The 16,847-nt window shown below is 41.0% G+C and overlaps 1 protein-coding gene across 2 annotated transcripts in view; it reads left to right on the top strand.

The window, feature by feature from the left end:
- The window catches only part of CDH13 (cadherin 13), a 482,277-nt gene that overhangs the window by 181,031 nt on the left and 284,399 nt on the right, over positions 1-16,847 (top strand). For both annotated transcript variants that reach the window (XM_085306414.1, XM_085306412.1), the window contains exon 4: positions 12,758-12,874. In XM_085306414.1, the coding sequence (XP_085162540.1) occupies positions 12,758-12,874 (117 nt within the window). The remainder of the gene's footprint in view (positions 1-12,757; positions 12,875-16,847) is intronic.

The following is a 16,847-nucleotide window of genomic DNA, read 5'->3' as shown; positions in this document are numbered from 1 at the left end:
GCGTTATTGATGAGATTGTGAAAGAGTTACCTGCGGTAATCTTTCTCGATGATTTAATATTGACACCTAAACTTAAAACGTAACTTGTGAGTGCTAGCAAAGTGCGTAACAGCGTAATGGTACTTTATTATGTTTAGTCAAACCCTCCAGCTGGATAACAGAATACGAGAAATGCCAGTCGAACTGATGAACTATTAATTAAGATTTCCAAAGTGATAATTGCTGAGCCRTGAAATGTTTGTGAAGAAACTACCATAAAACACCTTTTGATGATCAGTGAAAACATGTCACTCACTCAGCTGGCATTTTTGCGGGCGCGAAGTTAATTCATTTTTCCCTTTCTGATGTATCTGGTTCTCGGAATCTGCCAAGTTCTTGTCTCACTGGTGAGGCAGTTAATTTACATGAGAAGATGTCGCTGTCCGTCGTGATACTGAAAAATCCTATTAATTATCAATGCTAACTTGCTCAAACACTTTCATTAGTTATTTTGGCAAAACTATTCCCCGGGGTAACATATATTTATATAGCAAATTCCTCTAAAGCTGAATCAACCATAAATGGATTATGCAAACTTGTTTCCTTTCTTGTAGATAAATTGTCTTACAGCAGTGTTCATTGTAAGTCAGTCTTTTGCCCACTGTAGTATTTTATCAGCAGAGAATAATCTACAGCTTCAGTTTCAATGGTAAAAAGACACCATTCTTTAATATGAATGCAGCTTTTAATCTTAGCTCAGGATGCTGGTTCTTTTTTTTTTTTCTTTCTTTCTTTCTTTTTTTTTCCGCCTTATTTGAAAGACAGGCAAAGGATGGCAATTTATAAGCTCATATTCCTTAAACCAAGTTTCTGTGAGCAGCTATGAAGGGACCAATAGACTATTGAAAATGGATGAACATGATCTGACTCAAATGAATTTTTTTTTAGGAAAAAACAAAGTGAAAACTAACCCTTTAATATTTAAGGGACRTATAATTTTTTCTATAAACAGTCAAAGCATAAAGCAGAGGAATTTGGGYGTACTGGAGGTTTTTGCTTTTGCTGAAATGAAAATTTGTACCTGTGTTTTCTAATCACATTTAGCTTAAGTGTCTTAATGCCTTATTAGCAGCACTGTCAGTGCTGAGACGCTCGCAGGAAGCGCGACGGTGCTTTCGGCCCTTTGCGGCGCACGTCCCCGGGGTTTATGCAATGAGCTATTCAGCAGTAAGCGAGGGCTSTGCCTACGCGTTTCACATCCGCTTGAGATTAGCAGAAGGGTTTGATCCTAATCCCGAGGTAGCCCCCAGCCCGCTTTACGCCGTGCGGCGAGGATGCTCTGCCCTGGCGGGGGGTGCCGCCAGGTGCTTCTGCCGTCCTCTGGGGCCTTCTGCCGGCTTGACGGAGGGCGCCAGGAAGGTCCCCCCGGGCACCCTGCGTGGTTAGTGGCAAGAGGCGACGTCTCTGCTGGCCACCACGGGCGTCCCGGGGTCGGACCCCAATGCAAGGTGACAACATCGGACTCGTACACACGTTTTATTCCTTGCAAATGCCCTTACTAACCATCAGTCTGTGTGATCTGGACTTAAATAGCTGATGAAAAACATTTTTTTTTTTTCCTAGCAGAAGGTTTTCAGAGTTTCTCTGCACTGTTTCAGCAGGCTCTTCTCTTTTGGTTTGCAATTTACTGGGTCTGCATGACTTCAGATACCTTTTCTGGGCTTTGTAGCTGGTAGGAGTAGCCTGGGACGCCCTGTGAGGACGTGCTCAGTAACATAGTTTCACCATATTTGGCTCTCCCCAGCTGAAAGGAGCCGCCTCTGCGAGCAAAAGTCTATATTTAGTTTTGAACCAGTGATTTTGCTTTTATAAATCATTACTTCCAATACAGGCAAACAGTAACAGCTGCCCGTGCAGAAAGACTCTAGGAAAATACAAGTGGCTGTTTTACAAAGTTGAGAGACAAAAAGGTGCGAGGTCAATATTGCTCATAATGGCCGAGAAAGGATTCTGTTATGTTTTCTTGTCAGCAATACTTCTCATCAGAAAAAAGAATCTATTATATTTTTTATATACTCTAGTAAATCCTTCATGTTTTAACTTGAACAAGACCTGGCTGTTTTGACCGACGCAAAACTACTTTTTTTTTTTCCCCTTCTTTACTTACAATTTTGGAACGGGTAAATAACAATTTCCTAAAGTTACGATAATTCTTCCTGAACAAACTTACCTGTGCTTTAATCTAGGCCAGAATCCCTATCAATGAAGAGTAAACCCATAATTTTAGTTACTGTTTACATAAAAATCATTGCACAGGTTCTGTTTCGTGCCTAAGCCCATAGCAAGGCTGATTCCAAACTTCCAGCCTGTTCTTGTCCTATCTTCGTGTTTCGTGAATGGTCTTTTCAGCCGAATGAACTCCCTTGGCCCTGCTCTTCACCCGTTCCATGTGCTCGCTTTATTTTTGTTGGTTTTGTTTGTGCAATTTATGTCCCTGGTTTTCCAGGTGGCACAGACGCTATTTCCCCTGTCAAGTCATTCGGATCGCAGAGATAACCTTTTTGTTTTCATCTTGTGCTGTAAATGTAATAAAGCAAATCCTTGCCAAAAGCAAGTTTTGAATTTTATATCATGAAATTTGCATTTCATGCTCCGTTGCTTATTCACAGCAGCTTTCCAATCTGAAAGGGAACATAATGCCACGTGACTTGTGTAACTAATACGGACAAATGTTTCCAAGCAACTGTCTGAGCAATCTAAAGATCAGAAATTACTCATCTGAGAAACTCAYGTATAATGGTGGGTAATGTACTTGTTCACAGATTTCAAGGTCTGTTAGTGGACAGTTTGTGAGCTGAAAAAAAGGCCAAAAATGTATCAGATTAGGAACGCTGCAAATTATTAATCTCTCTATTAGACAAATTCAGCAAAATAAAGCTATTTTATGTTAAGAATCTCAGGTCCTGTCCTACACTCTAATGCCWTTAAATGCTCAAGTATTAGCAGCTAGAACTTTATGCGCTGAACTGATGGTTTGGTTTTGTTACAATGCTACATTCAGAGACCAAAGGGAATGAGGCAAAAAAAGCTGAATTACACAGAGTAGAATTAATTTTCCTACATTCCTTGGAAACTGCACTTTATGGAAGCAACATGCTGTGCGTAATCTGAGGTACCCAGTGGGTCTCTGGTCACATTTTGAAGCAGAGTATTTGTACTTGGCACGTGCTATAAGAACTGAAGAATTTGTCCTAAGATTTCATAATACCATTTGTGTACAGCGTAGCTGATATTTTTCAGAGTTAATTTTYGGAGTTAATTTTGCTGATTTACCTCACGCTGTGAAAACTCAGGTTTTTAACTCTAGAGTTCTCTTTGTCAGTAAAAGCAGCAGACATCACAGGTGTGATGTTAATGACTTCAGTGATTTTGGGAGAAGACAATCCATGTAGGTAAACGTAAAACTCATTGGACAGAACTGAACAAATATGAAATATGAACAAAAATGCTTGTAAATAAAGTGGAAATTGGAGGGTGGATAATTTTGTTTCAGTCAGAACACAGACTTTTTTTGAATGCATCACTTTTTTTCAAAAAAAACAGTGGATTAGCAATCAAGGGAGCTGAATGGAGTTTTTAGATTTGCAGGTGTAATTACTAAAATAACATGGTCCTCTGGAAGCAATCGATGGAGYGGCACGGAGCCTGCCTCCTCCACGATCCCTGGGAATATTGTGCCCCAGGACTGTCCATCCCTCCCCGCCAGTCCAGTGGAGCCAGGAAGGAGCTGTGGAGTGCTCCAACCCMCCTCTAACACTTTGGAGGTTCTTATTTCTTTTTAATGTTGTTGGATGCTGCATCCCACCGACTGAAAGCCTGGAACAGTTGGCCACTGAGCAGGGCTGCAGAAGAGGCAGCAGGAGCAGCCACAGAGCTGCTGAGCAGATGATGTGCAAACTGGGGAGAAAGCTGGATCTTGTCTAGGAATCTCGAATAAAACCTGTTTACTTGGCATTTGTCCCATGGAGACTCTCAGTGAAAAGTCAAAAGGTATGAAGGAAGGGAATATAAATATTTTTATGTAACTATGGCTGCAGGCTGCTAGGGCCAAATGCTCAGATGCAAACATGAATTTGAATAGTAGATGGTATTGCACTATCACTTTYGATACTGCAGTTAAAGCTGTACTCAGCTTTAGCTTTAGCAGTGATGATCTGGAAGAAGCCTTCAAACTTTAGTAAAATATAATTCCTGTCATTTTAGGCTCTTTTTTCTGAASTATGTGGCAATGAATATTGTTAGTAGTGTGATGTTATAGCTCATGAGTCATAGATCTGTTCCTGAAATCTGACAGGTACACTCTTTGAAATTGCTGAATTACTCGTAATTGCCAGTACGTGATTAAGGGGGTAACTGAGAATCCACCAAGAYGTCCAAGGCTATGGCTGGTTCTTCATCTTGCATCTTTCACTTTTGCTTTGGAAATGTTCTGCCAGAAAGCTGAGTTTTGATTCTCCCCAAGCAGATACAACAATAACAACACGGTGTTGTTTATATATAACTGACATATTGCAAAACTAGCAAGTTTTTTTAACAGTTGGAACAGAAGTAAAATTTAACACTTTCTTAAAAAGTTGACTTCCTTTAAGTGAATTGTAGATACCTCCAAATCAGAACTTCACCTGCACGCTCTTTTCTTCGGTAATGCTGTGTGAAAGGTTTAAAACTAATGGGCGTTGTCGTCTGAATTTAACTGGATCGCTGCGGTGATTTGACAGGACCAGGGAAAATCTAGGTCTTGTCTAATGGAGTCCAGGTCCCAACCCCAGTCCACCCCATCCCTCTCCAATGTGTCCAGTTTGCARTTAGCAGCTTTCTGCAAGATTCTGCTGCTGCCGCCTCTGATTTGTATTGCAGAATCGAGTTAAGCTGCAGTATCAGACAGCGTCTGTTAATGCATTTGTATTGAAAAGTAAAAAATATGGACCAAGTTRTGAAGTGGATTAATATACTAACATTTCAGCTCTTTGCACTCTGTTAATGCCTGTTAATTGAATGATCTGAGTAGCTGGACTGAGTTGTGCAGTGGATTAATGTACTAACRTTTCAGCTATTTAGACGGAATTTCGAATCCAGTCTGGTGAATGAGGAGTTTTGCCTTAACTGAGTTCTCGGAGGGCGTTTTGTCTTCATCACARGCTCCCGCTTCGTTTGTCACGCGGGCAGCCTCCCGTGCAGGCGAGCACAAGGCTGCCCYGCGAGAGGTGCGCTGGCCCTCGGAGTCCAGCGTTTTTGGAGGCGTGTGGGTCTGTGATCCCAGCGCGTTCCTACCTCGTAGTCTGGTGTAAGATATTATTTCTGCTAGGAGTCAAYGCAGCCTTGATCTAATGGGAAAGGAGGAAAGAAGTGGTGCAGGCACCTAATTGCAACGTTATATTACGTGCGAGTATGTCCTGCTGTTAATGGGAAGAAAAGTATTAATGCTCTCTCCCAGTGAAATGTTTTTGACTGCTGSAGGAAGAAACAGGCGCCTCTCAGATCCTTAATAAAGCAGATTCTATTTTTCAGAATGGGATAATGGGCAAATTTTTACACTATCTGTGAACAGGTCACCTATGTGTAATCTGCAGATGGAAGCCTGGGTGTGCTGGGGAGCAGGAGGAGTGTGATTCATCTGGGTCTGCCCAACCAACTGCAGGTACAAAGTTTAGGTGGCCAAAATGCATAGCCTGGGTCATTGGCCGTGCGGTCTGTGCCTGCACTGTGAAAGCTTCTGGATTTTGTGAAATCACAGGTCAGTGGCCAAGTTCCTCGTTCTCTACCCTAAGACACTTACAGGTTGGGAAAATGAGATATAGCTGCACTATCTGGATTAGTGATGTTATTGAGAAAAGAAATTATGTTTAATGTGCCTATGTGCAACATGACATGAATTTAATTCATTATAATAGCCTGTTTTTATTTAAAGTGAAAAACAAAGACCTGGAAGGTTCGGAAGCTGTGGGATCTGGGAGCCTTGCTTTCTGCCCTCCTGCTCTTGAATTGCTACTTACACCATGAGTTTAAGACACCAATGTTGTGATTTGATAGAATTTCTGTGTTCTTTGAAGTGGCTTGAGTGGCACATTTGATGGTGGGGAGCCAGGAATGAAGTCGTGGGTGTGTGTTGTGGGGTTTCTCTCCACTGATCTGTGGCCTATGCAAGCCCAGTATTTGCTGCAGTGCTTCATGCATGTCACGRCAGCCTCCAGTTGCAAAGTTAGGGGCTAAAATAAAGGGCCATATAAGGAATTGCTGYTATTTTTTCTTGCCATGGATAAATTGAAGGATCTGTACCAGAATGCCAAATCCACCAGGATTTTAGAACTTCTGGCAGTGGCCATGCAATGCTCTCAGTGAGGGAATAGAGCTGGTGGTCTGAAAAAGACTGATGAAATAGAGCTTTAAAGATGCAATAGCAAGAAGGATGTTGCTGGGGAAAAGCCTAAGAATAGGAAAAAGACTGGCAGTCCTGGAAACAAAAATACAAATTTTCGATGACTTAAGTTTGGGCAATGCTGTCTGATCAGGCTTCCAGAGAAACAAATCCAACGGGAATATTAAGGCGTGGGTGTTTTTCAGTGATTCCTCACTGACACCTGGAGCAAGAGGGAGTGAGATGTTTGGGGATTTGAAAGGAGTTCAAGAAGAGCAGAGGGATTGTGCAGAGTTCAGAGAAGAATAGCAGGATAAAAATTGGATGTTCTGAATTAGGTTTTGTGGCCTTTGTTGAGGGAAGGGATGTAATGAAGGAACTTGGAGATAACAAGGAGTATGTGGCAGGTGAGCTGAGAAAAATTGTTTGGGGAAGCAGGGCTGAGGAGATAGGAATYGTAAGCACGGTTTGGAACCTCGGAAGGGTTAGAGCCGTATTTTATGCACCCATTCAGATATGGGGCTGGCACTGCAGTGACTAGACCTATTAAACTGTATGATTTTAACATACAGTATTATGCTTTAGCGTATTGTGAAATTGCTTTTGTGCAGCATTCTCAACTGAATGAACTCCATAGCATTTGAGCAATCCAGAACATAGATACAAAATGTGTTAGTCTTCCTTATTCTCACACTAGCTGCCCTGCAGCAAACTTAGAAAGCTGTTTTTCCAAGGTAGGACAACTTCTGATATGAATAGAGCTTATTTCTGATAAGAAATAAATTTATTTTATTATAAATTGTCCTTATATTCCGGGATGAAGACCTGGAACAGCTTTCTCGTAGCGGCCTGTGTTATTCCAAAATTGTGGTTATGTATTGACATACCGCATTAACATTCGTCTGCTACAAATTTTGTGGCCTTATAGAGGTTACTGCCCCACCAAAAGACTCTCTCTTTGGTTCATTTATGATGCCTAGAATCTGAGCTCTGTTTTCTGTATGTTCTTTCTCCATTGCACTGTTTTGAACACTTGTGAAGCTTCCTGGAGTTGGAGGGAAGCTCCAGGAGCTTCTCTTGGTGCGGATGAGGGCGTGAGGAGGAGCGTGCTTGGTAGGGATGCTGACAGTGCGGAGCTGAGGCGTCGCGTCCGTGCTGCGCTGTGAGTATTCCTTGCGGTTTTGCTTATACCACGTAAGGATCAGACCTGTAAAAAGCTTTAACAGCTCCAGAATTCTTGTACGTTTTTATTAAAATTTCCAATAGCAGTCTGAGGTCTAAGTCGGTGCGAACTACTTTGATTAAAAGCAGAACAAAGCAAAAAACCTACATACCTGTTTTCAAGCTCAACTTTTATCGCAGGGAGCTTGGATGCCCCAGGCTGTGTCCTGTCAGGTGTTTCAGGAGGCGCTGTCCTCATTCACGCTCCATTYGCTAAGGTGATGAAATTTTTTGGAAATTTTAAGAGTTTTGAATTTTCCTGGCACGTCAGAATAATAGGCAACGTTCTGGTCGGTGCTAGAAAACCAACCTATTTTGTTTTCGTCGTGACCAGCGTAAGCACAGTAGAGATGGGCAGGAGGGCGTTTTTAATGGCAGTAGGTGTTGTGGTGTCCTGGCTATGCTGAGACCTAAGGTCAGCTGGCTTCCCCCTTCCCTCCCCATGCCCGTGTTCGCAATGCTTTTTGGAGATGCAGTCGGTCAGAGCCTGTTTGGTTGTTTGTGTGTAAAGGGGTGCCTCAATAAATACRATGAGCAGTGGGGAACCAATATGAGATTTCTTGAAAGAGGGGTGACTTGCATATGGTTGAAAATGAAAATAACACCCACTAAATGATGATGGGAAATGCACGCAACGTTAATTTAAAAAATACACATGTATGTATTTCATCATTTCTATATTATTCCCAGAACAGGTAACCCCSTGTTGTTAATGTGTACAGAAAGGAAAGTTAATGGCGTTCAGGCCGTTATCATATTAGAAAGACTTTTCCCTGACTTAGAGTAAAGCAAGTGTGAAAACAAATGAAACCTATGCCTGAATGCAGATAGGACCTTTCCATCACAAAAGATACTGTAGAGGTTCAAGACAGTAATGGAATAAATCATTTCACAAAGCAGAAGTTAAGATCTGTTTCTGTGATAGTTTACATTTGTCACATATGCATTACAATAATATTTTAGAACAAATACAGATTAAAATAGTTATTATTTACAAATAACCAAATGTTTTAAATGAACACAGTATATTCTTGATATGTTCTTGCTCGTTTAAAGATTGGAAGGAAAAAAAAACAAAACCAAACCCTCACATCCTATAAAAGTACATGTAATGCCGCTAACTGAATGACGCACTAGCAGAGTTGGGGAGTGAGGCTGTCGGGGGGCTGTGAAGTCAGCGGGTGCAGCAGCTGTGCAGTGGAGGGATCTACCTGTCTGTAACAATTATAACAGCAGAATGAAGTTTCCCCTAGCAGTTTCCACTCCCCAGAAGTCGTGTTTGTCCGTGCTTCCGAAGCCTGGCAGTTTGCGTCTTCCACGGTACCCCGTTCTGCCTGGTACGCTGAATTTCAGCTGTATTTGTTCTTCTAAAGCATGCGGCGCGATGTTTAGGGTGGCATTTACAGCCACTGAGGACAGACTATTTTTGAGCAGGTGCTCATGTTTATACTATTGACCTTTACAACTCCTAATTTTCTTCATAGAGCTAATGATTTATTTAAAAGGTTGTTTTTTTTAATGTGCAAGTGAAGCTCCAACACACTTCTGATATTTTCATATTAAAATGACAATATTTTTCTGTTTTGGCACATTTTAGAAATTGTTAACTATCAATGCTRCTGATAGTAACAATAATCTGGTGATTGAAATAACAGACATAATACTTAACTTCTATTAATTGCTTTATAGAATGCTTATGACATTTCAGCTGAAAATCATGCAGAACTTATAAGTTGATCTGCATCCAATTCCGGTTCTTTTAGTCTTGCACAGCAATGTTATTTAATAGAAAGACTTATGGAGAATACCATATCCTAATTGCTATTTCAGAGGAATTTTGCTTGCAACAAGCACCCAATTAATTTTGTTTATTTTCTGTAATAGTAGCTGCTATTGACCTCATTTTATATAATCAAACTCAGTATATAAAAACAACTAAATAGCAAAAAGCTTGACCGCTTTCCTGGTCACTGTAATGGGTTACAGATTGCCACTCCAGTGGTGTTTCCAAGCCTTATTGTGACAAATCGATGAGTATTCAGCCACCTTATTCCCATGACAAGTTCTAATGAAGTTTTCTTTTTCAAGAGTAATGGTGCCTGCAACTGGATAGTGACTAGGCCATTCATTCAGATATTTGAGAAGCACATAGCACCCGAGAAACCCTGGCAAACGGGGAAAAATGAAAACAGAGGGGGAAGCTGAACTTGTGAAGCATCATAGACTGGGTAGACTGACATCTTTCCACAAAAGCAAAGCTTGAGTAGACTGTGTGTGTTGCTTGCGTAATGCGAGTAGAGACCAAGCTTTATTGCCAACAGATCGATGCTCTGGGTTCTGAACTATGACTGTTAATAGTACTGACTCCATATCTCAAAAGGGAATTTAATCAAGTGAAAAATAGGGTGAAAAAAGCTCGTTTTGAAATAGTAAATTGGGCAGTGAAATGACATGTGGATACTGGTCAGATTATCTGTTGTCCAGGAGAATAGTATAGTGACCAAAGGTCTGATATAACAGTTAAATTATTAAAAAGAAAAAAATTACTCTCAAAGCCCACCCGTGAGTGAGCATCTTTTCAGTATTATAACTGTTCAATCAAGTGCTGTGTTCACACATAATTTCAATACTCTTTTGTTTTTGTCTTATCTGCTGGTTGATTATCATGCTATGAGTTACCGGCTGGACTTTAGAGTAATTATCTCTGTTTTCCCAGTTTGTGAAGAACAGGGAATCATGGTAACAACAAACAACACTGAGTTATGAAAGGTGTTTGGTAAAGTACTCTGACCTTTTCTTCCTTTCTGTTTACCTGCATTCCATAGCGATGTTTTTGGCAACTTATTTAATCAATTAATCATTTAAACATGTTGGTCTCTGACACCAGAAATGATGAGAGAGAGAAATGATCATGACATTTCAGTGTTAGTCTTTAAAAATTGATCAGAAGAATACAAAATCCTTTTTTTTAAACGAAGAAAAAAGATTCTTTTTTTTGTTCCAAACTSCTGCTTGGAAATCTGGACCTGAGGACCCGATATCTCACAATCCAGCTGCTTTCTTTGGGTCCCTTGCCTCTTCATGCTAAAGGTTTCAATGTCGATTCATTGAATATAGTTTGGCTTTTTCTTTTATTTGTGGACTTTCTTGGAAAGTATGAGGACAAACTATCAGGTGAAAAGGATGAATTAATTKCTTTCAGATCTATTACTACCAAAATTGTGGCATCCAGGTAATGATCAATCTGAAAATTGCTTCTACTGCTTAAACTAGCATAGAAAGAAACATGSTAGAAGGACCTGTAACTGAATTTCATAGTTGTTTCCAGAGATCATGCATCTGGAAGGTCTTCCTTACATTTTCATGAGCTCAAGGGCAGCAATGAAGCTAGACAGACGTTAGCACAAGTCAAAGTTGCTGTCAGTTTTGTGCTGCTTCTGCTGAGCTAAGGAACGGATGTTGCCTTTTAGACATGCTGGTAGTTCCTTTTAGTTGCTGTCCGAAGCAATGTCACAGGCACGTGCCAGCCAAACTGCCTGCCTGTGCTTACAGCGTAAGTGGTTTTGAAAGTTCGCTGCTCTGTGCTTTTGCCTTTGGACAGAATTCAGCTCTTCTCTTTTTATTTGACGCTTCAAATGTTCTTGTCTTGAACTTTCTCATGAATTTTTATTAAGGGAAAATTCTTTTGGGAGAGGAATTTCAGGACAAAAATAGGGACCCAAGAGGCCTATAGGCTGAGAGACTAAAGGGAAATGGCAAAGCCGTTGGGAGAGATGGGAACACTGTAATGGGGTGAGCCTCAGAAAGGAATGAAAATTGGCAAAATTGTGAGAAGGGATGTTCTGCCTGGTTCTCACTGCTCTTTGACTTTATGAATAAAGCTGACTGCTGCTGTTTGTTGTCAAAATTGAAAAGGGATGCTATAACTAGCAGAGGTAGAGCCATGTTTTGATGATGATGGGCTTGTTAGGAGGTGCCTGTGGACTTCTTGACTGATGTGCAGATCATACCTGTGAGAACTCATTCAGCTTTGCAATTAAAAATATATAGCAGTAGCTGGCATAGGAATACATCTGTCCTCAGGTTGTAAATAGCAGCTACCAAAACAATGATTTGGAGCCCTGAACTGGTTGAGGAACCTCAAAGTTTGAAAGATTAAGACAGCAGAGAAAAGTCTAGCCGTAGAATATAAGTACCTAACTGGAATTAGCTGTTTCATTTATCCTACGCTTTGTTTTGCAGAACTGTTGTGACATTCTCAATAAACAGTAGTCGATCTCAATCTTTTAACAAGTCATCCCCAACACAGTACAAGCTGGTGTGTTATGTTTCTTTGTGGGAAGAACTTCCACACTTAGAGTGGAAGTGGTGGACCTGGGAGTCCTGGTGGACAAGAAAAGTTAACTGTGAGCCAGCAGTGTGCCTTTGTGGCCAGGAATGCCAATGGTCTCCTGGGCTGCATTAGGAAGACTGTTGCCAGCAGGTCGAGGGAGGTGATCCTGCCCCTCTACTCAGCCCTGGTGAGGCCTCATCTCGAATACTGTGTCCAGTTCTGGGCTTCCCAGTACAAGAGAGACATGGAGCTGCTGGAGAGAGTCTAACAGAGGGCTACTAAGATGATTAAGGAGCTGGAACATCTTTTTTTTGTGAGAAAAAGCTGGGAGAGCTGGGCCTGTTTAGCCTGGAGAAGAGAAGGCTGAGGGAGATCTTATAAGTGTCTGAAGGGAGGGTGTCCAGAGGATGGGCAGACTCTTCTCAGTGGTGCCCAGCAATGGGATGAGAGGAACAGGCACAAACTGAAACACGGGAAGCTCCRTTAAACATGAGGAAAAGCTTTCCCTGTCAGGGTGACGGAGCAATGGCACAGGTTGCCCAGAGAGGTCGTGGAGTCTCTTCAATGCTTGAATATAGGTGAGACTTGGAATGTGACACTGGCAAAATCACMTAACAGGTTTTAGAGTGTCACTGTAAACAGAATAGCTCTGAGAATTTAMATAGGTTAATATGTTGTTGCTAATCACTGGAAAATACAGTAACTGCAATGTAGTAGATCATGTTAATTTTAACTAACGGTGCATGGACTGAAAGTGAATGAATGAATGCTATTCTGAATTCATTGTAATTGGTTGTCRTCTTTTTCAGGAAATCTTTAAGATAGAAGGCAGCCTTGGAATTCCAAGACAAAAAAGAGCTATTTTGGCAACTCCAATTTTAATTCCAGAAAATCAAAGACCACCATTCCCCAGATCTGTTGGCAAGGTAAGTCAACAACAAACAGGATCAAATTTTGATATAGAGAAATTGATTCATTTCTCTCAGGTTTTGCAATATCTAGCATGTTGGTAGTAGTGCCCCCAAAGAAAATTAAAAAGCATAAAGCTGGACAGAGGATTATTTTTCTACCTTTTTTGAGCAGATAGATGAACATAGCTTTGTATTCATGGGAGACTTACTTTACTAGCACATGCTCTGGTCAAAAGCATTAATTAGAGCTGTATGTTTTCCTGTGGCTGCTAACTTCAGTCGAGGAAGCTGCCTGTTGTGTATCTGTGTGTGCTGGGCTGGTGCTGAAATCTAGGCTGTGAGTGTTAAGAAGAATATCCCACCGCCACTGTGTGGAGTATCTTGTTTTTATTCTCAAGATCTAAGGCAAATTCATAAGACATCACAAGTAAAAATGTTAAGATGCTTTAGTTCATCTTCAGCGCCCAAAGATTAAGTCAGTCTGTGTAGGTGCTTTCAGTTTTGTTTTGTATTATTTGTAAAGGTCTGACAAAGAAACAAAGTTTGTCATATCTGCAGGCACCGTATAAACGAGAGTTCTAATGACCGCTTTTCCAGAACTTCAGATATATAGCTCGTATACAAAATTATCATTAAAACTTAAATACTAATAGCTGTTTACGTGGCCATTTAGGGATCAGARGCTGTAATTACATAAATTTATTCTGCCCCTCAGCAACTTTGAAGCAGGGACCCTACCCGTTGCTCTGACTTCCGTAGGTGTGTCAGTGCCATCGGTCCATAATTCCCACTGATGTGATTGCTGGAGCTAAACCCACGGCTCGAGGGCGAGATTTGTCTCTAGGATCAATGTGTAATTTAGCCAGCTGGCATCTAATCAGTTACRTTAATGATTAGGAAAGGTTTGATTTGTTTCAGTAAAAAGGGAGAAGAATTTCCTGAAAATTTTTTCTCCCCTTGCTCATCCATTATTTATACTGTTAACATACTTTGCTATTAATTTTTCCATCTTTTTTTCAAATATTTTTAATGTGCCCTGTATAGTATTGGAAAAATCGCCATTTCCAAACTTCCTTTCAATTCCAGTGTTTGAACCTCAGAGTTAATGATCAATAACTYCACAAATGTTTTTGGTTAGTATGTTAGTGATAAACAGTTGATTTTTAAGACCCTTGTTGCACAATTCTAAAGCAGTAGGAGAAATAGAAAAACTACTTTTACACAGATCTGCAGTATTTATTTTTTTTATTATTATTCTTTTCTATCCTTCCTCCCCATACCTGCTCCCTGTGAACGAAGACTTGCAGTTTGTTAGATCTCGGATACTCTGAGTTGCTCTCTAGAAGTGTCTTCATTAAGTACATTTATTGGAAGTTTACGATGCCAGTCCTGGTGGTTGAGGTTCCTTAAGCCTGAGATGAATTCTGGTCCTATTAGCACTTAAATATTTTCCTGGCACCTTGTTGTCCTGCTTTGTTATCGTTCTTGAAGTGCTAGTCCTGCAGCAGGAGCTGGGTATGCTAGATGATCTGCAAATGCAGAAGTGTAAAAGCATTAGTTTTTCAAAGGCCCTAAGACACTTACTTTTAAATAATATTTACATTATTGGAGCTGCAAATGATGAGTGCCTTGAAATATTCTCAGCCAACCTCAGTTTAAAAAGGCTTTAAATGTAGGTTTTTAAATATTTTCTACTTTAGGTATCCAGGAATGAGTGTTTTGGCTATTTTTTATTGCAAATAGTAACTTAGAGTGTATATTTGACAAGTGAGACAAAAGTACTCGAGATATTTAAAATACAGGAATGACATATTCTAGGTCAACTGCAGTAATTTGTAGCTGAATGTTTAATAAAGCATAAACAAAAAGATGTAGATTCTCAAACTACTGATCATAGGGAAGARTCAGTATTCCTTCCTAACTAAAAAAAATTAGTAGGATTTAATGCTGAAAATAAAAGCTATTATTTTATATCTTTTTTCACATCTCACAGAACTTTGTAAGTTATTCCATGAAGTTTTCAGAAATGGTGTGGTCTATACTACTTCAGAGAGCCTGTCGTGTGTCAAAAATCCTGGAGACACCCAGCTCACATTCTTGTTTTAGATCTTGCACAAATTGCAGAAAAGGTTGAGCTGTATCATTTAGTTTTTTAGCCTCATGAATTTGCAAAATTTTGTTTAGTCGCCTTTGTGAKGCGTGAGAACCACAATTGCTGCCTTCTCTGTATTGTTTTGAGGCTTATCTTCAGAAGCCTCAGCAAGGCATTACATGGGCTGATGAGTAGTAGCTATAGATTTGTAAGAATTTATCTTCAACTTTGCCTTCTCTCTGGTCTGTTGTAGGTGACTGTAAAGGGACATTAGAAATGGTTTCTGTAGCTGTGGGTTTTTATAGTAGGGCTTTTCTTTGGCTGAGAAAAGCACGCCGAGACTGACGCCGAGCGGCACGTCTGCAGCTGGGAGCAGTTGTGGGCTTGGAGCTACACTGATCGCTTTTCCGTGAGACACCTATTCCTTCCCTGCTCCTGAGCCTCGGCTCTAAATCTGAGATACATTTACGAAARGGAAAGCTGAAGAAGAATGTGGCATTTAAATAAATACTTCCAAACTTCAGTAGTATTTTGCCTTAATTGGCACCGTGGGGCATTCCCTATTTTCTTCCAATGTAGCCAGGCACCCAGTTTGTACGAATTGCAGGGTATATAGTGAAGCGCAGAAGTTTGGAGTTGTWGGTGCTGTATATAATGTATTATGTTTTGGTAACCCAATATTGTTATAACTTCACCTCTATTGGAAGGGTCTCAACGGGYGAGTGAAGAGCAGAATTCAAAGCAGGAATGTACAGTTTGGGCATGATAAAAACATAATATTGAACGCTYTTGAAGTGGCTCCCTGTAAGGATGAGCAGAGCTGGCTCAGTCGATGGTGTTATCACGAGGCGCAGCGAGGACATCAGAGCAGGAGAGACGGATTTGTTCTAACACGGCACGGGCCTGTTCAGACTGACTCCTCCTCCAAGTTGCTTTCTGCCAGGTCTTAAGTCTTGAGAAGGAGCATCAAAACAGGCTTTGTCAAAGCAAGGAGGGAAGACCACGAGCTGTGGCGGCGGGTGCCCAGACGTGGCCGAGGCCGTGCCACCCGCGGGGGCCGGTCCCACGTGCTGCCAGGGCCTGCCTGGCTCTGGATGGAGCTCGGGAGCAAGGCGCAGCCGGGTCAGCGGCAGCTGAGCCTGCCGGCACCCCTTGTGTATCGTGGAGCCGAGGAAACGCTACTGTCCAGGGACTTCAGTGTATTCTCAGCTAGTGTAACGTCCCGGCTGTTCCACAGCACCAACGTTAGTGCGTACTGAATTTTTATGGGGTGTTTACTGTATTTCCATTGCAAGAAAAGAGTAAATAAAGCCAGATTCTAAAACTGTGGTTGTCATAGTTAGATATTTCTGTCTTTAAGGATATTTTGAAAGAAGCGGTTTTACAAGTCCAGAGGCACTTTAAAGTTCTGTCGTTTCCAGTGATGTTACGTTGGCTSATCGCAGCGCTCCCCGTTGTCCTCATGTCCGAGCGGACTGTGACTGTACAATATTGGATTTAGAATTTCACTAGCAATATATCATTTACCGTGTCAGGCTTGCTGCCGACTTAAATGTTAAAAGTGATTTTCTTGAAGCATCAAATTCTTCAGCTGATAAAACATATCAGTAAAAACATTTAGGAACTGAGATACAGCAATGTGTGTGTGTGGGGAAAATAACCATATACTTTGCTGCCTGAAAAATAATCACAATTTTTATTTGGCTTTCATGTTCCTTGCTGCACTTGTGCTTGTAAGGAAGGGGAAGCTTGCCTGGCTGAGTGAAACATCTGGGCTAGCGATCGTTTCAGATACGGCTGCTTTGTTTGCTACCATTGTTTGGTCTGGATTAGATGTCTACATAAAAGTTAGGTTTCCAATTACATCCTGTGCCTGTTTTTTTTTTTTTTTTTTTT

The sequence above is a fragment of the Rhea americana genome, unplaced genomic scaffold (genome assembly GCF_003343005.1).
Source record: "Rhea americana isolate MKP2758 unplaced genomic scaffold, rheAme1 scaffold_24, whole genome shotgun sequence".
Lineage (NCBI taxonomy): Eukaryota > Metazoa > Chordata > Aves > Rheiformes > Rheidae > Rhea > Rhea americana.
The sequence above is the reverse complement of the archived record's forward strand: the minus strand, read 5'-3'. Positions and strand labels throughout refer to the sequence as shown.